Consider the following 23,765-nt stretch of genomic DNA (forward strand, 5'->3'; position numbering starts at 1 on the left):
TAGCCTAGTGGTTAGAGTGTAGGGGGGGCAGGTACCCTAGTGGTTAGAGTGTAGGGACGGCAGGTAGCCTAGTGGTTAGAGTGTAGGGGGGGGGCAGGTAGCCTGGTGGTTAGAGTGTAGGGGGGGGCAGGTAGCCTAGTGGTTAGAGTGTAGGGACGGCGGGTAGCCTAGTGGTTAGAGTGTAGGGACTGCAGGTAGCCTGATGGTTAGAGTGTAGGGACGGCAGGTAGCCTAGTGGTTAGAGTGTAGGGACGGCAGGTAGCCTAGTGGTTAGAGTGTAGGGACGGCAGGTAGCCTAGTGGTTAGAGTGTAGGGACGGCAGGTAGCCTAGTGGTTAGAGTGTAGGGACGGCGGGTAGCCTAGTGGTTAGAGTGTAGGGACGGCAGGTAGCCTGATGGTTAGAGTGTAGGGACGGCAGGTAGCCTAGTGGTTAGAGTGTAGGGGCGGCGGGTAGCCTAGTGGTTAGAGTGTAGGGGCGGCAGGTAGCCTAGTGGTTAGAGTGTAGGGACGGCAGGTAGCCTAGTGGTTAGAGTGTAGGGGACGGCAGGTAGCCTAGTGGTTAGAGTGTAGGGACGGCAGGTAGCCTGATGGTTAGAGTGTAGGGACGGCAGGTAGCCTAGTGGTTAGAGTGTAGGGACGGCAGGTAGCCTGGTGGTTAGAGTGTAGGGACGGCAGGTAGCCTGGTGGTTAGAGTGTAGGGACGGCAGGTAGCCTAGTGGTTAGAGTGTAGGGGGGCAGGTAGCCTAGTGGTTAGAGTGTAGGGACGGCAGGTAGCCTAGTGGTTAGAGTGTAGGGGGGGGGCAGGTAGCCTGGTGGTTAGAGTGTAGGGGGGGGCAGGTAGCCTAGTGGTTAGAGTGTAGGGACGGCGGGTAGCCTAGTGGTTAGAGTGTAGGGACTGCAGGTAGCCTGATGGTTAGAGTGTAGGGACGGCAGGTAGCCTAGTGGTTAGAGTGTAGGGACGGCAGGTAGCCTAGTGGTTAGAGTGTAGGGACGGCAGGTAGCCTAGTGGTTAGAGTGTAGGGACGGCAGGTAGCCTAGTGGTTAGAGTGTAGGGACGGCGGGTAGCCTAGTGGTTAGAGTGTAGGGACGGCAGGTAGCCTGATGGTTAGAGTGTAGGGACGGCAGGTAGCCTAGTGGTTAGAGTGTAGGGACGGCAGGTAGCCTAGTGGTTAGAGTGTAGGGACGGCAGGTAGCCTAGTGGTTAGAGTGTAGGGACGGCAGGTAGCCTAGTGGTTAGAGTGTAGGGGCGGCAGGTAGCCTAGTGGTTAGAGTGTAGGGGCGGCAGGTAGCCTAGTGGTTAGAGTGTAGGGGCAGCAGGTAGACTAGTGGTTAGAGCGTAGGGACGGCAGGTAGTCTAGTGGTTATAGCGTAGGGACGGCAGGTAGCCTAGTGGTTAGAGTGTAGGGGCAGCAGGTAGACTAGTGGTTAGAGTGTAGGGGCAGCAGGTAGCCTAGTGGTTAGAGTGTAGGGGCAGCAGGTAGCCTAGTGGTTAGAGTGTAGGGGCAGCAGGTAGCCTAGTGGTTAGAGTGTAGGGGCAGCAGGTAGCCTAGTGGTTAGAGTGTAGGTGCAGCAGGTAGACTAGTGGTTAGAGTGTAGGGACGGCAGGTAGCCTAGTGGTTAGAGTGTAGGGACGGCAGGTAGCCTGGTGGTTAGGAGCGTTGGGCCAGTAACCGAAAAGTCGCTGGATTGAATCTCGAGCCGACAAGGTAAATCTGTCGTTCTGCCCTTGAGCAAGACAAGTAACCCAAATCACTCCAGGGTCGCCGTCAATAATGGCTGATCCCCTGGCCGCGACCCCACTCTGAGGGTGTCTCACGGGGAGTGGGACATGCAAAAAAACACATGTCCATTTCACACCACACACCTGTACAGGTTACCCACCTGTACATACAGTCACACAGGACTATATAATCAGTATATTGTTATAGTCAGTCAGAATTGATTAAAGCATTGATCTGATCTAGGCTTTGTTCTGTGAGGTCCTCAAAGAAACACAGCAATATGTTGTAAAACATTTTATGGTTACCCTATGGTTATCCTATAGCTATCCTGTGGTTATTATATGGTTATCCTTTGGGTTATCCTAAAGCTATCCTGTGGTTATTATATGGTTATACTATGGTTATCCTATAGCTATCCTGTGGTTATTATATGGTTATACTATGGTTATCCTATAGCTATCCTGTGGTTATACTATGGTTATCCTTTGGGTTATCCTTTGGGTTATCCTATAGCTATCCTGTGGTTATTATATGGTTATACTATGGTTATCCTATAGCTATCCTGTGGTTATACTATGGTTATCCTTTGGGTTATCCTATAGCTATCCTGTAGTTATTATATGGTTATACTATGGTTATTCTTTGGTTATCCAGTGTATATACTTGTGTGGCTGAAATTGTATTTTTAGATTTTTTTTTGTTGCTACGCAGTTGCTAGGGACTCTTTTGGAAGAAGCTAGCTAGCTAACGAAGAACAACAAAGAATATCTAGTTAACAGAAGAAAAGAAAGAGAAAATCAGGACAGAAGAAAAAGGATATCAAAGTGAAACAGTTCTCTAAAGACACAGGAGACAATAATACAAGAAACAACACTTCTGTAGCTTGTCAACTATGTGTCTGTCTATCCCTGTTCTCTCCTCTCTGCACAGGCCATACAAACGCTTCACACTGCGTGGCCGCTGCCACTCTAACCTGGTGGTCCCAGCGCGCACGACCCACGTGGAGTTCCAGGTCTCCGGCAGCCTCTGGAATTGCCGGTCTGCAGCCAACAAGGCTGAGTTCATCTCAGCCTATGCTACCCTCCAGTCCCTAGACTTCCTGGCGCTGACGGAAACATGGATTACCACAGATAACACTGCTACTCCTACTGCTCTCTCATCGTCTGCCCACGTTTTCTCGCATACCCCTAGAGCATCGAGCCAGCGGGGTGGCACTATTATCCCAAGGAATTTTTCCCTGTCTGGGTGGTGGCACTGGAATCCTCATCTCTCCCAAGTGGACATTCTCTCTTTCTCCCCTGACCCATCTGTCTATCTCCTCATTTGAATTCCATGCTGTCACAGTTACCAGCCCTTTCAAGCTTAACATCCTTATCATTTATCGCCCTCCAGGTTCCCTTGGAGAGTTCATCAATGAGCTTGACGCCTTGATAAGTTCCTTTCCTGAGGATGGCTCACCTCTCACAGTTCTGGGTGACTTTAACCTCCCCACGTCTACCTTCGACTCATTCCTCTCTGCCTCCTTCTTTCCACTCCTCTCCTCTTTCGACCTCACCCTCTCACCTTCCCCCCCTACTCACAAGGCAGGCAATACGCTTGACCTCATCTTTACTAGATGCTGTTCTTCCACTAATCTCATTGCAACTCCCCTCCAAATCTCCGACCACTACCTTGTATCCTTTTCCCTCTTGCTCTCATCCAACACTTCTCACTCTGCCCCTACTCGGATGGTATTGCGCCGTCCCAACCTTCGCTCTCTCTCTCTCCTCTTCCATCCTATCATCTCTTCCCTCTGCTCAAACCTTCTCCAACCTATCTCCTGATTCTGCCTCCTCAACCCTCCTCTCCTCCCTTTCTGCATCCTTTGATTTTCTCTGTCCCCTATCCTCCAGGCCGGCTCGGTCCTCCCCTCCTGCTCCGTGGCTCGACGACTCACTACGAGCTCACAGAACAAGGCTCCGGGCAGCCGAGCGGAAATGGAGGAAAACTCGCCTCCCTGCGGACCTGGCATCCTTTCACTCACTCCTCTCTACATTCTCCTCTTCTGTCTCTGCTGCTAAAGCCACTTTCTACCACTCTAAATTCCAAGCATCTGCCTCTAACCCTAGGAAGCTCTTTGCTACCTTCTCCTCCCTCCTGAATCCTCCTCCCCCCCCCTCCTCCCTCTCTGCGGATGACTTCGTCAACCATTTTGAAAAGAAGGTTGACGATATCCGATCCTCGTTTGCTAAGTCAAACGACACCGCTGGTCCTGCTCACACTGCCCTACCCTGTGCTTTGACCTCTTTCTCCCCTCTCTCTCCAGATGAAATCTCGCGTCTTGTGACGGCCGGCCGCCCAACAACCTGCCCACTTGACCCTATCCCCTCCTCTCTTCTCCAGACCATTTCCGGAGACCTTCTCCCCTTCCTCACCTCGCTCATCAACTCATCCTTGACCGCTGGCTACGTCCCTTCCGTCTTCAAGAGAGCGAGAGTTGCACCCCTTCTGAAAAAAACCTACACTCGATCCCTCCGATGTCAACAACTACAGACCAGTATCCCTTCTTTCTTTTCTCTCCAAAACTCTTGAACGTGCCGTCCTTGGCCAGCTCTCCTGCTATCTCTCTCAGAATGACCTTCTTGATCCTAATCAGTCAGGTTTCAAAACTGGGCATTCAACTGAGACTGCTCTTCTCTGTGTCACGGAGGCTCTCCGCACTGCTAAAGCTAACTCTCTCTCCTCTGCTCTCATCCTTCTAGACCTATCTGCTGCCTTTGATACTGTGAACCATCAGATCCTCCTCTGCACCCTCTCCGAGTTGGGCATCTCCGGCGCGGCCCACGCTTGGATTGCGTCCTACCTGACAGGTCGCTCCTACCAGGTGGCGTGGCGAGAATCTGTCTCCGCACCATGCGCTCTCACCACTGGTGTCCCCCAGGGCTCTGTTCTAGGCCCTCTCCTATTCTCGCTATACACCAAGTCACTTGGCTCTGTCATATCCTCACATGGTCTCTCCTATCATTGCTATGCAGACGACACACAATTAATCTTCTCCTTTCCCCCTTATGATAACCAGGCGGTGAATCGCATCTCTGCATGTCTGTCAGACATATCAGTGTGGATGACGGATCACCAGCTCAAGCTGAACCTCGGCAAGACGGAGCTGCTCTTCCTCCCGGGGAAGGACTGCCCGTTCCATGATCTCGCCATCACGGTTGACAACTCCCTTGTGTCCTCCTCCCAGAGTGCTAAGAACCTTGGCGTGATCCTGGACAACACCCTGTCGTTCTCCACTAACATCAAGGCGGTGACCCGATCCTGTAGGTTCATGCTCTACAACATTCGCAGAGTACGACCCTGCCTCACACAGGAAGCGGCGCAGGTCCTAATCCAGGCACTTGTCATCTCCCGTCTGGATTACTGCAACTCGCTGTTGGCTGGGCTCCCTGCCTGTGCCATTAAACCCCTACAACTCATCCAGAACGCCGCAGCCCGTCTGGTGTTCAACCTTCCCAAGTTCTCTCACGTCACCCCGCTCCTCCGCTCTCTCCACTGGCTTCCAGTTGAAGCTCGCATCCGCTACAAGACCATGGTGATTGCCTACGGAGCTGTGAAGGGAACGGCACCTCCATACCTTCAGGCTCTGATCAGGCCCTACACCCAAACAAGGGCACTGCGTTCATCCACCACTGGCCTGCTGGCCCCCCCTACCTCTGAGGAAGCACAGTTCCCGCTCAGCCCAGTCAAAACTGTTCTCTGCTCTGGCACCCCAATGGTGGAACAAGCTCCCTCACGACGCCAGGACAGCGGAGTCAATCACCACCTTCCGGAGACACCTGAAACCCCACCTCTTTAAGGAATACATAGGATAAAGTAATCCTTCTAACCCCCCCCTTAAAAGATTTAGATGCACTATTGTAAAGTGGTTGTTCCACTGGATATCATAAGGTGAATGCACCATTTTGTAAGTCGCTCTGGATAAGAGCGTCTGCTAAATGACTTAAATGTAATGTAAATGTAGATGGTTCAATTAAATCTTTCTACCCACCTTGCGCTTGCGTGGGATTGGCTCGTCGAAGAGCAGGCTGCTGCCATCCTGTTCGTCGATGGCGTCGTCGGGGGGCGGGCCGTTGATGCTGGGCATACGGAAAGGCTTGAAGCTGTCTGCGGAGAGCGGTGGGGAGGGGGTGGACGGGTTGGACTGGTCACTAGGGCCACTCCAGCTCCAATAGCCACTACTGCTGTAACTGGACGGGGTGAAGCCTCCACCGCTGTCCTTCCACGAGCTATTCAGACACTCTGGAGGGGTGAGAGAGACAAGGTCAGAAAAGTATTCAAACTTCATTTTTATTTACTGCAGAGTTCCTCTGTCCAGTGTCTGTGTTCTTTTTCCCAACTTAATATTTTATTTCTATTGGCCAGTCTGCGATATGGCTTTTTCTTTGCAACTCTGCCTAGAAGGCCAGCATCCCGGAGTCGCCTCTTCACTGTTGACGTTGAGACTGGTGTTTTCCGCGAACTATTTAATGAAGCGGCCAGTTGAGGACTTGTGAGGCGTCTGTTTCTCAAACTAGACACTCTACGGTACTTGTCCTCTTGCTCAGTTGTGCACCGGGGCCTCCCACTCCTCTTTCTATTCTGGTTAGAGCCAGTTTGTGCTGTTCTGTGAAGGGAGTAGTACACAGCATTGTACGAGATCTTCAGTTTCTTAGCAATTTCTCGCATGGAATAACCTTAATTTCTCAGAACAAGAATAGACTGATGAGTTTCAGAAGAAAGTTATTTGTTTCTGGCCATTTTGAGCCTGTAATTGAACCCACAAATGCTGATGCACCAGATACTCAACTAGTCTAAAGGAGGCCAGTTTTAAGGCTTCTTTAATCAACACAACCGTTTTCAGCTGTGCTAACATAATTGCAAAAGAGTTTTCTAATGATCAATTAGCCTTTTAAAATGATAAACTTAGCTAACACAACGTGCCATTGGAACACAGGAGGGATGGTTGATGATAATTGGCCTCTGTACGCCTATGTAGATATTCCATAAAAAATCTGCCATTTCCAGCTACAATAGTCATTTACAACATTAACAATGTCTACACTGAATTTATGATAAATGTTATGTTATTTTAATGGATGCTTTTCTTTCAAAAACAAGTAAATTTCAACAGTTGAAGTCGGAAGTTTACATACACCTTAGCCAAATACATTTAAACTCAGTTTTTCACAATTCCTGACATTGAATCCTAGTAGAAATTCCCTGTCTTAGGTCAGTTAGGATCACCACTTTATTTTAAGAATGTGAAATGTCAGAAAAATATTAGAGAGAATTATTTATTTCAGCTTTTATTTCTTTCATCACATTCCAAGTTTACACACACTCAATTAGTATTTGGTAGCATTGCCTTTAAATTGTTTAACTTGGGTCAAACGTTTCGGGAAGCCTTCCACAAGCGTCCCACAATAAGTTGGGTGAATTTTGGCCCATTCCTCCTGACAGAGCTGCTGTAACTGAGTCAGGTTTGCCTCCTTGCTCGCACACGCCTTTTCAGTTCTGCCCACAAATGTTCTATAGGATTGAGGTCAGGGCTTTGTGATGGCCACTCCAATACCTTGACTTTGTTGTCCTTAAGCCATAACTTTGGAGGTATGCTTGGGGTCATTTTCCATATGGAAGACCCATTTGCGACCAAGCTTTAACTTCCTTACTGATGTCTTGAGATGTTGCTTCAATATATCCACATAATTTTCCTGCCTCATGATGCCATCTATTTTGTGAAGTGCACCAGACCCTCCTGCAGCAAAGCACCCCCACAACATGATGCTGCCACCCCCGTGCTTCACGGTTGGGATGGTGTTCTTCGGCTTGCAGGCCTCCCCCTTTTTCCTCCAAACATAACGACATAACATAACTTTTTCCTCCAAACAGTTATATTTTTGTTTCATCAAACCAGAGGACATTTCTCCAAAAAGTAAGATCTTTGTCCCCATGTGCAGTTGCAAACCGTAGTCTGGTTTTTCTATGGCGGTATTTGAGCAGTGGCTTCTTCCTTGCTGACCGGCCTTTCAGGTTATTTCGATATTGGACTCGTTTTACTGTGGATATAGATACTTTTGTACCTGTTTCCTCCAGCATCTTCACAAGGTCCTTTGCTGTTGTTCTGGGATTGATTTGCACTTTTCGCACCAAAGTACGTTCATATCTAGGAGACAGAACGCATCTCCTTCCTGAGCGGTATGATGGCTGCGTGGTCCCATGGTGTTTATACTTGCATACTATTGTTTGTACAGATGAACGTGGTACCTTCAGGAGTTTGGAAATTGCTCCCAAGGATGAACCAGACTTGTGGAGGTCTGCAATGTTTTTTCTGAGGTCTTGGCTGATTTCTTTTGATTTTCCCATGATGTCAAGCAAAGAGGCACTGAGTTTGAAGGTAGGCCTTGAAATACATCCACAGGTGCACCTCCAATTGACTAAAATTATGTCAATTAGCCCATCAGAAGCTTCTAAAGCCATGACATCATTTTCTGGAATTTTCCAAGCTGTTTAAAGGCACAGTCAACTTAGTGTATGTAAACTTCTGACACACTTGAATTGTAATACAGTGAATTATAAGTGAAATCATCTGGAAACAATTGTTGGAAAAATACTTGTGTCATGCACAAAGTAGATGTCCTAACCGACTTGCCAAAACTATAGTTTGTTAACAAGAAATTTGTGAAGTGGTTGAAAAACTAGTTTTAATGACTCCAACCTAAGTGTATGTAAACGTCTGACTTCAACTGTAAGTGATCCCAAACTGTTGAACAGTAGTGTATCCATGGCAACATGTGTAGAATTAGAGCAAATTTGCATTAAAACAGCTACATTTGTTCTCTGCGGGCTCTAAAACCACTACCATCAGTAATAAACCCACATTTATAACCCTACCTACCTGAGACCCATCAGTAATAAAACCCTCCTTTACAACCCTACCTGGGACCATCATATGCATCAGAAACAAATGCATCTAACAGTACCAACTCAAACACATAGTGATTTCCAGCTGCATTGACTATGAATGTTTCCAATTGTTTTGAGTGGTCAAACAAACAAGACCCAATTTTATAGTTGATTCACTCCAGGGACTTAGTTTAGAGGCCTTGTGATTCATATACATGTACATTATAGCAGATGAAGAGGAAGTCTCTTTTAGATTTCACAGTGGTAACCCACTCAATAATTCAAATTCAATCACAAGTTGAAGATGTAGACGAGCGATCAAAGACAACACTCAGCTTCACTTGGTGGGAAACGCTGCACTCAGAGATACGTCGTTTCCATCTCTACAGCTGCACTAGTCCACATCATCATCATGAGTCATGACCTAACCTCAGCAAAGGAATAATGCATATGAAACAGGAAATGGTTTAACAAAAAGAACTTCCTTTGTCAGTTCGTTCAGAGTGCAGCAATACAACACGTTCAGACGCTAGCTCTCAGGCAACTGTTTGCTCTATCAAATGTTGGATTGTTGCCGTCTTGGGACAAAACTCCCTTGTAACAGAGTTTCTTAATCTCAGTGTGATCACCTGTATAAAAAAAGGATAAATAAATAAAAACATGTTTGGTTGACTCACCACTGACTTTGACGGGAGGGCTCCTGACCAGCGGACTGCTGGACAGGCTGGTCAGAACCATGGCAGCTGTCACCTTCTCCATGTCCACTTCCTCCTCTGACTTCCTGTTAAAACAACACCAACAAACAGAGAATATTACTGGGCATGAAAACACAACAACAACAAACAGATAATGTGGCATCATGTCCAAAATGGCCTCATATACAGCTCTGGCCCAAAGCACTCTGGTCCCATGTGGCTCAGTTGGTAGAGCATGGCGCTTGCAATGCCAGAGTTTGTCGGTTTGATTCCCACGGGGGACCAGTACAAACATTTGAAAATGCTTGCACTCACTACTGTAACTCACTCTGGATAAGAGAATCTGCAAAAAATGCCTACATAGGTCATGTGGTACTACATAGGTACTACATAGGTACTGTGGCACTACACACACACACAGTACTCCCAACAGAACCCTGAGAAAAAAATGTCAGTTTGATTGCTGAACGGTGCTGTGATCAGTGTGGCATCGATGCTACATTCTAAAATACATTGTCAGTGTTCAAGGCTGAAGGCTTTGCTTTAATAGGGGCCAGTATCCATTAATGAAAGCATCAAATTATACCAATCCACTAAACACACTAACAACCCGTCTCTTCAGAAGACCAGACCCCGGTCTGCTGAACCCCACAACACTATGAACCCATTGAGCTAAAGCCTAGACGTGGTTCAAACCAACAACCAGAGCTGGAGAGGGTATATGTTGACAGACAGAACCAGAGCTGGAGATGGTATATGTTGACGGACACAACCAGAGCTGGAGAGGGTATATGTTGACGGACAGAACCAGAGCTGGAGAGGGTATATGTTGACAGACAGAACCAGAGCTGGAGAGGGTATATGTTGACGGACACAACCAGAGCTGGAGAGGGTATATGTTGACGGACAGAACCAGAGCTGAAGAGGGTATGTGTTGACGGACAGAACCAGAGCTGAAGAGGGTATGTGTTGACGGACAGAACCAGAGCTGAAGAGGGTATGTGTTGACGGACAGAACCAGAGCTGGAGAGGGTATGTGTTGACGGACAGAACCAGAGCTGGAGAGGGTATGTGTTGACGGACAGAACCAGAGCTGGAGAGGGTATATGTTGACGGACAGAACCAGAGCTGGAGAGGGTATATGTTGACGGACAGAACCAGAGCTAGAGAGGGTATATGTTGACGGACAGAACCAGAGCTGGAGAGGGTATATGTTGACGGACAGAACCAGAGCTGGAGAGGGTATATGTTGACGGACAGAACCAGAGCTGGAGAGGGTATATGTTGACGGACAGAACCAGAGCTGGAGATGGTATATGTTGACGGACAGAACCAGAGCTGGAGAGGGTATATGTTGACGGACAGAACCAGAGCTAGAGAGGGTATATGTTGACGGACAGAACCAGAGCTGGAGAGGGTATATGTTGACGGACAGAACCAGAGCTGGAGAGGGTATGTGTTGACAGACAGAACCAGAGCTGGAGAGGGTATATGTTGACGGACAGAACCAGAGCTGGAGAGGGTATATGTTGACGGACAAAACCAGAGCTGGAGAGGGTATATGTTGACAGACAGAACCAGACCTGGAGAGGGTATATGTTGACGGACAGAACCAGAGCTGGAGAGGGTATATGTTGACGGACAGAACCAGAGCTGGAGAGGGTATATGTTGACGGACAGAACCAGAGCTGGAGATGGTATATGTTGACGGACAGAACCAGAGCTGGAGAGGGTATATGTTGACGGACAGAACCAGAGCTAGAGAGGGTATATGTTGACGGACAGAACCAGAGCTGGAGAGGGTATATGTTGACGGACAGAACCAGAGCTGGAGAGGGTATGTGTTGACAGACAGAACCAGAGCTGGAGAGGGTATATGTTGACGGACAGAACCAGAGCTGGAGAGGGTATATGTTGACGGACAGAACCAGAGCTGAAGAGGGTATGACCGTCAGCCAGAGGGAAGCAGTCTGTCTGTAGTAGAGGTCGGCCAATTCTGATTTTTCAACGCTGATACCGATACCGATTATTGGAGGACCAAAAAAGCCGATACCAATTAATCGGCCGATACTTTTATTTATTTGTAATAATGACAATTACAACAATACTGAATGAACACTTATTTTAACTTAATATAATACATAAATACTATCAATTTAGCCTCAAATAAATAATGAAACATGTTCAATTTGGTTTAAATAATGCAAAAACAAAGTGTTAGAGAAGAAAGTAAAAGTGCAATATGTGCCATGTAAAAAAGCTAACGTTTAAGTTCCTTGCCCAGAACATGAGCACATATGAAAGCTGGTGGTTCCTTTTAACATGAGTCTTCAATATTCCCAGGTAAGAAGTTTTAGGTTGTAGTTATAATAGGAATTATTGGACTATTTCTCTCTATATGATTTGTATTTCATATACCTTTGACTATTGGATGTTCTTATAGGCACTTTATGATTGCCAGTGTAACAGTATAGCTTCCGTCCCTCTCCTCCCTCCTACCTGGGCTCGAACCAGGAACACATCGACAACAGCCACCCTCGAAGCAGCGTTACCCATGTAGAGCAAGGGGAACAACTACTCCAAGTCTCAGAGCGAGTGACGTTTGAAACGCTATTAGCGCGCACCCCCAACTAGCTAGCCATTTCACATCGGTTACACCAGCCTAATCTTGGGAGTTGATAGGCTTGAAGTCATAAACAGCGCAATGCTTGAAGAATTGCGAAAGGCTGCTGGCAAAACGCATGAAAATGCTGTTTGAATGAATGCTTACGAGCCTGCTGCTGCCTACAACCGCTCAGTCAGACTGCTCTATCAAATATCAAATCATAGACTTAATTCTAATATAATAACACACAGAAATACGAGCCTTAGGTCATTCATCTGGTCGAATCCGGAAACTATCATCTCGAAAACAAAACGTTTATTCTTTCAGTAAAATACGGAACCGTTCCGTATTTTATCTAACGGGTGGCATCCCTAAATCTAAATATTACTGTTACATTGCACAATCTTCAATGTTATGTCATAATTACGTACAATTCTGGCAAATTAGTTCGCAACGAGCCAGGCGGCCCAAACTGTTGCATATACCCTGACTCTGTTGCAAGAGAAGTGACACATTTTCCCTAGTTAAAAGAAATTCATGTTAGCAGGCAATATTAACTAAATATGCAGGTTTAAAATATATACTTGTGTATTGATTTTAAGAAAGACATTGATGTTTATGGTTAGGTACAAGTTGGAGCAACGACAGTCCTTTTTCGCGAATGCGCACTGCATCGATTATATGCAACGCAGGACAGGCTAGATAAACTAGTAATATCATCAACCATGTGTAGTTAACTAGTGATTATGATTGATTGATTGATTATTTTTTATAATATAAGTTTAACGCTAGCTAGCAACTTACCTTGGCTTCTTACTGCATTCGCGTAACAGGCAGGCTCCTCGTGGAGTGCAATGTAAAGCAGGTGGTTAGAGCGTTGGACTAGTTAACCGTAAGGTTGCAAGATTGAATCCCCAAGCTGACAAGGTAAAAATCTGTCGTTCCTAGGCCGTCATTGAAAATAAGAATGTGTTCTTAACTGACTTGCCTAGTTAAAAAATATTACTTAAAAAAATAATAATAAAAAATACATTACATTTTTTATTTTTTGATTTTTTGAAATCGGCAGCCAAAAATACCGATTACCGATTGTTATGGAAACTTAAAATCGGCCCTAATTAATCGGCCATTCCGATTAATCGGTTGACCTCTAGTCTGTAGTCTGTTAACATCTGTTGCACTTACACTGTTCCACCAGACAGACAGACAGACGTGCTATCAACTTTCTTGTGGCTGACTGACTGTTAAACTCTATAAGACAAATAGCTTAGTAGGGTTGGAGGGGTGTTGGGACAAAGGCAATCCAAGAGAGAGTGAGAAAGAGAGGGTGGGGGAGAAGAGGGAGAGAGAGAGAGAAACCAATACCTGCCCCCCTTCCCACTCCCCAGACATCTGTGATTTTGTCTTTAATGATTTAATGAGGAGCCACCCTGCAGCCTGCCCCCGCCTCCCCCTCTGTTCCCTGTCCCAGCTCCAGCCCTGTCCCAGCCTCTTCCCAGCTCCAGCCCCTTCCTAGCTCCAGCCCCTGTACCAGCTCCAGCCCCTTCCTAGCTCCAGCCCCGTCCCAGCTCCAGCCCCCGTCCCAGCCTCTTCCCAGCTCCAGCCTCTTCCCAGCTCCAGCCCCTTCCCAGCTCCAGCCTCTTCCCAGCTCCAGCCTCTTCCCAGCTCCAGCCCCTGTCCCAGCTCCTGTCTCAGCCCCTTCCCAGCTCCAGCCCCGTCCTATCTCCAGCCCCTTCCCAGCTCCATCTCCAGCCCCGTCCCAGCTCCAGCCCCTTCCTATCTCCAGCCCCTTCCCAGCTCCAGCCCCATCCCAGCTCCAGCCCCCGTCCCAGCCTCTTCCCAGCTCCAGCCCCGTCCCAGCCCCGTCCCAGCTCCAGCCCTGTCCCAGCCTCTTCCCAGCTCCAGCCCCGTCCCAGCCTCTTCCCAGCTCCAGCCCCTTCCTAGCTCCAGCCCTGTCCCAGCTCCAGCCCCCGTCCCAGCCTCTTCCTAGCTCCAGCCCCGTCCCAGCTCCAGCCCCCGTCCCAGCCTCTTCCCAGCTCTAGCCTCTTCCCAGCTCCAGCCCCCGTCCCAGTTGCAGCCCCCGTCCCAGCCTCTTCCCAGCTCCAGCCTCTTCCCAGCTCCAGCCCCTGTCCCAGCTCCAGCCCCGTCACAGCTCCAGCCCCGTCCCAGCTCCCGTCCCAGCCTCTTCCCAGCTCCAGCCCCCGTCCCAGCCCCATCCCAGCTCCAGCCCCTGTCCCAGCCTCTTCCCAGCTCCAGCCCCTGTCCCAGCCTCTTCCCAGCTCCAGCCCCTGTCCCAGCTCCAGCCCTTCCCAGCTCCAGCCCCTGGCCAGTTCCCAGCTCCAGCCCCTGTCCCAGCTCCAGCCTCTTCCCAGCTCCAGCCCCTGTCCCAGCTCCAGCCCCTTCCCAGCTCCAGCCCCTGTCCCAGCTCCAGCCTGTCAGTAGTCTTCCCAGCTCCAGCCCCTGTCCCAGCTCCAGCCCCTTCCCAGCTCGGGATGTTTCCAGTTTAAAACAACGACACTAATGACACTAGTCTCTTAGATCCTTTCCACACGTCTAAAATGAGTTGGGCTGAGAGTAGAGAGGAGCTCCAGCGGAGGGGTACTGGGGGGGTTCAGCGGAAGTGTAGAGGGGGGGTCCAGCAGAGGTGTAGGGGGGTCCAGCGGAGGTGTAGAGGGGGGGTCCAGCGGAGGTGTAGAGGGGGGGTCCAGCGGAGGGGTACTGGGGGGTTCAGCGGAGGTGTAGAGGGGGGGTCCAGCGGAGGTGTAGAGGGGGTCCAGCGGAGGGGTAGAGGGGGGTCCAGCGGAGGGGTACTGGGGGGTTCAGCGGAGGTGTGGAGGGGGGGTCCAGCGGAGGGGTAGAGGGGGGGTCCAGCGGAGGTGTAGAGGGGGGTCCAGCGGAGGGGTAGGGGGGTTCAGCAGAGGTGTAGAGGGGGGGTCCAGCGGAGGGGTAGAGGGGGGTCCAGCGGAGGGGTACTGGGGGGGTCCAGCGGAGCTGTAGAGGGGGGGTCCAGCGGAGGTGTAGAGGGGGGGGTCCAGCGGAGGTGTAGAGGGGGGGGTCCAGCGGAGGGGTACTGGGGGGGTCCAGCGGAGGGGTAGAGGGGGGTCCAGCGGAGGTGTAGGGGGATCCAGTGAAAGGATAGAGTGTAGAGGGGGGGTCCAGCGGAGGTGTAGGGGGTCCAGTGAAAGGATAGAGTGTAGAGGGGCTCCCCAGTCTCTCTGATGTGGGCATAAAGCAGGGCGACTCATCGTTTATTACAGTCCCTGGCCTATGACGCTCATTTCCTCCTGAATAATGGACTATAAATCAGATACCTCGTGCAAACCCACATGAAGGACATTAAACAGCCTCCTATCAGACACAATGGGATTTTTCTCTTCTGCAGGTGGCAGAGATGTGTTCCAGATAAAGACAATGTGTTCATCTCAGAGAAACCAATACCTGCCCCCCTTCCCACTCCCCAGACATCTGTGATTTTGTCTTTAATGATTTAATGAGGAGCCACCCTGCAGCCTGCCACCCATCCCCCTCCGTTCCCTGTCCCAGCTCCAGCCCTGTCCCAGCTCCAGCCCTGTCCCAGCTCCAGCCCTGTCCCAGAGACAGAGACAGAGACAGAGACAGAGACAGAGACAGACAGACAGACAGACAGACAGACAGACAGACAGACAGACAGACAGACAGACAGACAGACAGACAGACAGACAGACAGACAGACAGACAGACAGACAGACAGACAGACAGACAGACAGACAGAGACAGAGACAGCGAGAGAAAGAAATATGGGCATGTTTTTTCCTGTGTAAAACTTTCACAGCCAACAACAAGTGAAACTCATAGCCTTGGGGATTTAAATATCTTTCAACGTTTATCTTACAGCGTGCTGCTGAATGTTAGCTAGCTCTCCAGAACTGAAATACAGCCCATCTGAGGAAACAGGCAGATAGAAACGCTTCAGTTTCTCTTTGAAAGGACTGCAGGCTGGGATGATTCATGTGATGGTTAGCAGTAAATTACACTTTGATTATCATCAGTATATTTTCTCCTTCGGGGGAAGAGAGGTCAACAGACCACTCCACAGAGAAAACACATTTCCAAAAGCAGAAATGTCTGTTTCACTAGAGTAAGAATGAATCCATGGACGAGGGCTGTGTGTGTGTGGTGATACCCACCAGCTATTACTGTACAGCAGGAGGACCAGAGGGTTACTGTAGGTCAGTCTGGGAGAAGCTTGAGGCGCCCCGACCATCACACAGTGTCTGGCAGCCGGCCAAATCCTCCCTCCCTCCTCCACTCGCGCACATGCACACACCACGCACGCGCACGCACGCACGCACACACGCAAACACACGGCACCCTATTCCCTACACAGTGCAATACTTTAGAAAAGTAGCTCTTTATATAGGAAATAGGGTTCCATTTGTGACGTAGCCATAGAGTAGATCAACACAGAGCTCCACTGTGACGTAGCCATAGAGTAGATCAACACAGAGCTCCACTGTGACGTAGCCATAGAGTAGACCAACATAGAGCTCCACTGTGACGTAGCCATAGAGTAGACCAACACAGACACACAGAGCTCCACTGTGACGTAGCCATAGAGTCGACCAACATAGAGCTCCACTGTGATGTAGCCATAGAGTAGACCAACACAGACACACAGAGCTCCACTGTGACGTAGCCATAGAGTAGACCAACACAGACACACAGAGCTCCACTGTGACGTAGCCATAGAGTAGACCAACACAGACACACAGAGCTCCACTGTGACGTAGCCATAGAGTAGACCAACACAGACACACAGAGCTCCACTGTGACGTAGCCATAGAGTAGACCAACACAGAGCTCCACTGTGACGTAGCCATAGAGTAGACCAACAAGACACACAGAGCTCCACTGTGACGTAGCCATAGAGTAGACCAACACAGACACACAGAGCTCCACTGTGACGTAGCCATAGAGTAGACCAACACAGACACACAGAGCTCCACTGTGACGTAGCCATAGAGTAGACCAACACAGAGCTCCACTGTGACGTAGCCATAGAGTAGACCAACACAGAGCTCCACTGTGACGTAGCCATAGAGTAGACCAACACAGAGCTCCACTGTGACGTAGCCATAGAGTAGACCAACACAGACACACAGAGCTCCACTGTGACGTAGCCATAGAGTAGACCAACACAGACACACAGAGCTCCACTGTGACGTAGCCATAGAGTAGACCAAACATAGAGCTCCACTGTGACGTAGCCATAGAGTAGACCAACACAGACACACAGAGCTCCACTGTGACGTAGCCATAGAGTAGACCAACACAGACACACAGAGCTCCACTGTGACGTAGCCATAGAGTAGACCAACACAGAGCTCCACTGTGACGTAGCCATAGAGTAGACCAACACAGAGCTCCACTGTGACGTAGCCATAGAGTAGACCAACATAGAGCTCCACTGTGACGTAGCCATAGAGTAGACCAACACAGACACACAGAGCTCCACTGTGACGTAGCCATAGAGTAGACCAACACAGACACACAGAGCTCCACTGTGACGTAGCCATAGAGTAGACCAACACAGAGCTCCACTGTGATGTAGCCATAGAGTAGACCAACACAGACACACAGAGCTCCACTGTGACGTAGCCATAGAGTAGACCAACACAGAGCTCCACTGTGACGTAGCCATAGAGTAGACCAACACAGAGCTCCACTGTGACGTAGCCATAGAGTAGACCAACACAGAGCTCCACTGTGACGTAGCCATAGAGTAGACCAACACAGAGCTCCACTGTGACGTAGCCATAGAGTAGATCAACACAGAGCTCCACTGTGACGTAGCCATAGAGTAGTCCAACACAGACACACAGAGCTCCACTCTGGCTGTCGGTCTGGTGTATCACGTGACTGCCTACTGATGGATTCTGGGTTCTAACTATTAAACTTGAAATAGAGTTAATTATCAGGTAATCTATTGAAATATTGAGTGCTATGATTTAGAGGGTCTACACCAGAAGTGAATGGTTATCTGTAGGAGGAAGGTATAAGGTGGGTGCAATTAAACTTGGAATGTACTGAGTGCAGGGAAAGCGATCATATGTGGCAGGCATTGATAAATGGAGCGAGTCATGGATTAGTGATGGGGGGGGGTCGAGGTCAGTTCAGGTCACGTTAAGGGAGAAGGAAAAGTTTATTGCCCGTATCACTTAGTATCTTTAGTGCTAGGCAGGAAACTATGTTCAAAAAGAATCAGGAGACTCCACCCAAAGTGGGCTACACATACCGCCACTATTGTAAACATGTTTTGTCGATTCAGCTGTTCGATCCTCTGGGAATAATAATCTTTCACAGTGTCCGTCGAGTTCTTACTCTGGTAATTACAACCTAACACTACTAACCCATATGCTGCTCTCTGTCTCACTCTCGCTCTCTCTAGTTCTGTCTGTGGCATATATATATATATATATATATATATCCCTCTGTGAGTGTTTCTCTCTCTAGCCGTTTCTCTTTCTCCATTGTCTGATTCGGTCTGTGGATGTATTTTCTCTCTCAATGTTTCCCTCTCACTCACGCTCTCTGGAGGTGATGTATACCGTAGCGGCAAACAGAAAATGGGAGATTTCCATTTTCACAGGCCACAGAAACCTTGGAGAAAAAGGCCAGCCCACCCAACTGTGCTCTTTGACCCAAATATCTCAACGCCGGCTAGAGCTGCTGCGGCACAAATCTTTTTAGACAGAGCAGGTGGTGGTGCGATCACACTGCTTCCTCTCACTGATCACTCTAGGGAAGAGTGAGAGCGAGAGAGCAAGAGAGCAAGAGAGCGAGAGAGTGAGCAAGAGAGAGCGAGCAAGAGAGGGCAAGAGAGCGAGAGCGAGAGAGCAAGCAAGAGAGAGCGAGCAAGAGAGAGCAAGAGAGCGAGAGCGAGAGAGCGAGCAAGAGAGAGCGAGACAGAGAGAGCGAGACAGAGAGAGCGAGACAGAAAGAGCGAGACAGAAAGAGCGAGACAGAGAGAGCGAAACAGAGAGAGCGAGACAGACAGAGCGAAAGAGAGTGAGCGAGTGAACGCGAGAGAGCAAGACAGAGAGAGAGAGCAAGACAGAGAGAGAGACAGAGAGAAAGAGAATGAGACAGAGAAAGAAAGAGAGCGAGACAGAAAGAGAGCGAGACAGAAAGAGAGAGGGAGACAGAGAGAGGGAGACAGAGAGAGGGAGAGAGAGAGAGTCAGAGACAGAGAGAGCGAGACAGAGAGCGAGACAGAGAGAGCGAGACAGAGAGAGCGAGACAGAAAGAGCGAGACAGAGAGAGCGAGACAGAAAGAGCGAGACAGAAAGAGCGAGACAGAGAGAGCGAGACAGACAGAGCGAAAGAGAGTGAGCGAGTGAACGCGAGAGAGCAAGACAGAGAGAGAGAGCAAGACAGAGAGAGAGACAGAGAGAAAGAGAATGAGACAGAGAAAGAAAGAGAGCGAGACAGAAAGAGAGCGAGACAGAAAGAGAGAGGGAGACAGAGAGAGGGAGAGAGAGAGAGTCAGAGACAGAGAGAGGGAGAGAGAGAGCGTCAGAGACAGAGAGAGCGAGACAGAGAGCGAGACAGAGAGAGCGAGACAGAGAGAGAGAGAGAGACAGAAAGAGAGAGGGAGACAGAAAGAGAGAGGGAGACAGAGAGGGAGAGAGAGAGAGAGAGAGAGAGTCAGAGACAGAGAGAGCGAGACAGCGAGAGCGAGACAGCGAGAGCGAGACAGAGAGAGCGAGACAGAGAGAGTGAGACAGAGAGAGTGAGACAGAAAGAGAGCGAGAGACAGAAAGAGAGAGAGACAGAAAGAGAGAGACAGAAAGAGAAAGAGAGAGAAAGAGCGAGAGAAAGAGCAAGCATTGTGAGGCTAAAAGCAATATGGGCATGTTTTTCATTCAATTTCCTGTGTGATCTCCACATCTTTTATTAGAGGAAGTGTGTTTAGCGGTGTGTTTTTGCGTGTCTGTGTTTATGTGTATTTGTATAAGTGTATCTGTCTGTCTCTGTGTGTGTGTGTGTACAGTCTACTCTAGTGTTTACAGAAGTCTACAGAGATGGAAAGAGAGAGAAAACACTACTCAGTTCCCCTGATAGATCACACTAGGGGGGTTGAGGTGGTGGGGTTAGGAGGGGGGTTGAGGTGGTGGGGTTAGGAGGGGGGGTTGAGGTGGTGGGGTTAGGAGGGGGGTTGAGGCGGTGGGGTTAGGAGGGGGGTTGAGGTGGTGGGGTTAGGAGGGGGGTTGAGGTGGTGGGGTTAGGAGGGGGGGTTGAGGTGGTGGGGTTAGGAGGGGGGTTGAGGCGGTGGGGTTAGGAGGGGGGGTTGAGGTGGTGGGGTTAGGAGGGGGGTTGAGGTGGTGGGGTTAGGAGGGGGTTGAGGCGGTGGGGTTAGGAGGGGGGTTGAGGTGGTGGGGTTAGGAGGGGGTTGAGGTGGTGGGGTTAGGAGGGGGTTGAGGTGGTGGGGTTAGGAGGGGGGATGGGGTGGTGGGGTTAGGAGGGGGGATGGGGTGGTGGGGTTAGGAGGGGGGATGGGGTGGTGGGGTGGTGGGGTTAGGAGGGGGGTTGAGGTGGTGGGGTTAGGAGGGGGGTTGAGGTGGTGGGGTTAGGAGGGGGGTTGAGGTGGTGGGGTTAGGAGGGGGTTGAGGTGGTAGGGTTAGGAGGGGGTTGAGGTGGTGGGGTTAGGAGGGGGGATGGGGTGGTGGGGTTAGGAGGGGGGATGGGGTGGTGGGGTTAGGAGGGGGAGGTGGTGGGGTTAGGAGGGGGTTGAGGCGGTGGGGTTAGGAGGGGGTTGAGGCGGTGGGGTTAGGAGGGGGGTTGAGGTGGTGGGGTTAGGAGGGGGTTGAGGTGGTGGGGTTAGGAGGGGTGGGGAGGTTGAGGTGGTGGTGGTAGGGGGTTGAGGTGGTGGGGTTAGGAGGGGGGTTGAGGTGGTGGGGTTAGGAGGGGGTTGAGGTGGTGGGGTTAGGAGGGGGTTGAGGTGGTGGGGTTAGGAGGGGGTTGAGGTGGTGGGGTTAGGAGGGGGTTGAGGTGGTGGGGTTAGGAGGGGGATGGGGTGGTGGGGTTAGGAGGGGGGATGGGGTGGTGGGGTTAGGAGGGGGTGGGGTGTGGGGTGGTGGGGTTAGGAGGGGGGTTGAGGTGGTGGGGTTAGGAGGGGGTTGAGGTGGTGGGGTTAGGAGGGGGTTGAGGTGGTGGGGTTAGGAGGGGGTTGAGGTGGTGGGGTTAGGAGGGGGATGGGGTGGTGGGGTTAGGAGGGGGGGAGGTGGTGGGGTTAGGAGGGGGGTTGAGGCGGTGGGGTTAGGAGGGGGGTTGAGGCGGTGGGGTTAGGAGGGGGTTGAGGCGGTGGGGTTAGGAGGGGGGGTTGAGGTGGTGGGGTTAGGAGGGGGGTTGAGGTGGTGGGGTTAGGAGGGGGTTTAGGCGGTGGGGTTAGGAGGGGGTTGAGGTGGTGGGGTTAGGAGGGGGGTTGAGGTGGTGGGGTTAGGAGGGGGGTTGAGGTGGTGGGGTTAGGAGGGGGGTTGAGGTGGTGGGGTTAGGAGGGGGGGTTGAGGCGGTGGGGTTAGGAGGGGGGGAGGGCGCGATGATGTGAACAAAGGCTGAAGCGAGTCATAACGACCTCCACGGCTTCTCGCTGCGAGAACCACGCTCTCAGTCACTCTATCCCTCGCTCTCTTGTGGTTCCTTGGACGCATACAAACGCACGCACACACACGCCCCCCCCAAAACACACACACTCACATGGCCCACACACATCATATAAAATACACACAGAACCGTCACACACTCATACCGACGGATACAAACACACACACAGACACATTCACCTCTATCGCCCTACATCCCCACTCCCAGGAGAGCGATACAGACCGAAAGAGAAGAGGTGGTGTGAGGGGGCTCTTTTATGGCGCTAGAATCATTCATTAATTATACAAGCATGTCAAGTATGATTTGCATTATGTAAAATATCAGTTGTACCTGTATACTGAGTTTTGTAGTTACAAAACACTTGCAAACAGGTAAGTTGACATGTGAACAGATTTGCAAGATTAATTGAAAAATGCGACTCATTTACTAAACTGCGGGAATCTTCTTCTGGCAATAAAACTGATTTTGCGACAAACCTGTGCCAAAAGTTTTGCAGTTGTAATTCTGTAAGCAGGCAGCATGGAAAACAGGAACTCTGGTGTAAAGGTGAGGTCATTCTAGAACGTGCATTCACGTTTTACAGGGTTCCGGTCTGGAAGCACGCTTTATGCTATGCTAAATATGGATCAAATTCCTTAAAATGAATAGCAAGCTAGCTAAATGATATTAACAGAATGTGAAAGCTACAACAAGGCTTTGGTGAGGAAGATGAAGAGAATAATTAAAAAGTGTTTCCACATAGCATAACCGCTACAAAGCGATGCTTTTCTATTGCCATTATATGGCCGGTTGTCTAGCTAGCTAGCATTAGAGCCTTCTGGCTAGCCTGTATCTAGTGATTCTTACGTTGTGTATCAGCAATAGGTCTAGCTATGTACTTGTCATTTGGTTGAGACTAACATTAGAAAAATAATTGTTTGCTCTGTGTATATTTGGTATGTAATTAGTTGGCTTTGCTAGTTAGCAAGCTGAGATATCTGCTCAAGTTGGCTAACGTTAGCTAGCTTGCTAAAACTGTTTTGAGGAGAACAGGCTAGCTCCCTGTAGAATCAAGACAAGAGGGGATGCAGTTGCTTCACCTGGCTGCTGCAGTGCCCAGGCGAGATGAGCTAGCTAGATGCCAATGTTGAACCAATGCAATGATATTCATTTTATTAGCTTCCTATATGAGCTGCTTTTCCTGAAAATGTCTATTCTCATATGCCTAGGTAGTAGTTGTTGTTGTTGTGCCCGTTAAATGTTACAGCCACAACATCATGATCATGTAGTCTGCAGACCAGCGAGGAGGAGAAAAGTCTGCTTTGTGTGAGCTAGCTAGAACAACAACAATTAGCTTCCTATAATATCAGATAAACATTTTCTAGGAAAAGCAAGGACAGAGCTAGCTATCGGTAGTAACAGTATTATTTGAAACCACCACATGCACATCATCTGTATCTGTGAGACATTCCATATTATGTTTTAATCTATTTGTACTGTATTGCTATCTGTCTCACCTTGTACAAATCATCAGCATGAAGAATACTGAATTTTGTTTGTATTGTCAAGTGGACTAAATTCTCATTCAAATAATGGTGTGGCTCTCTTTCAGATCTGCTAAGCACACCGATGCCTTTGCTATCCACACAACAACTGCTTCAGAGTGGTTGGGTAAGCTCCTTCCTAGATGGCCTTGTCCAGAGGTGACATTGGACGGGGACACAGTGTTTCCCAACCAATCTGTCTCAGTCCCTAGTAATTATTCTGCAATAGCTTATGTGTCAGGAGGCTAGGGTCAGCTTGTCTTATCTGGACCCGTATTCACAAAGCGTGCTGATCTTAGATCAGTTTATACTTTTAGATCGTAATGAATCAAATTATATTGACTGGTGGGACCTGAGCGGACCCGGAGGAGCTGAGTCCCTAGTCGTCCCTAGCCGTTCCGACTACAGTTATGGACCCTTGGCCTGATTTCACCGGGCGTTCAACCTTGTACCAGACCCCCTGTTGATCAAGTTTAGCCAGGTAGTCACTGTGCTTCTTCCTCTGCATTGCTAACTCTTTGTTGCTTTAGGCTGAGTAACTATAAATCACTTTGACTGTTGATCAGGGCTGTCCTGATTAACATGAGATAATAGTCATGCATTTGTAACAAGAACAGTGAGTGTTGTATTTGGGTTGTATATCCTTATTTTCCAA

The 23,765-nt window shown here is 49.5% G+C and overlaps 1 protein-coding gene across 1 annotated transcript in view; it reads right to left on the reverse strand.

The window, feature by feature from the left end:
- Positions 1 to 23,765, reverse strand: part of LOC106570565 (zinc finger protein 704) — an 89,832-nt gene that overhangs the window by 18,586 nt on the left and 47,481 nt on the right. Inside the window, exons 3-4 of the mRNA XM_045694933.1 lie at positions 9,323 to 9,426; positions 5,752 to 6,002 (exon numbers count right to left, since the gene is read on the reverse strand). Of these exons, the coding sequence (XP_045550889.1) occupies positions 5,752 to 6,002; positions 9,323 to 9,426 (355 nt within the window). The remainder of the gene's footprint in view (positions 1 to 5,751; positions 6,003 to 9,322; positions 9,427 to 23,765) is intronic.

The sequence above is a fragment of the Salmo salar genome, chromosome ssa14 (assembly GCF_905237065.1).
Source record: "Salmo salar chromosome ssa14, Ssal_v3.1, whole genome shotgun sequence".
Classification (NCBI taxonomy): Eukaryota; Metazoa; Chordata; class Actinopteri; order Salmoniformes; family Salmonidae; genus Salmo; species Salmo salar.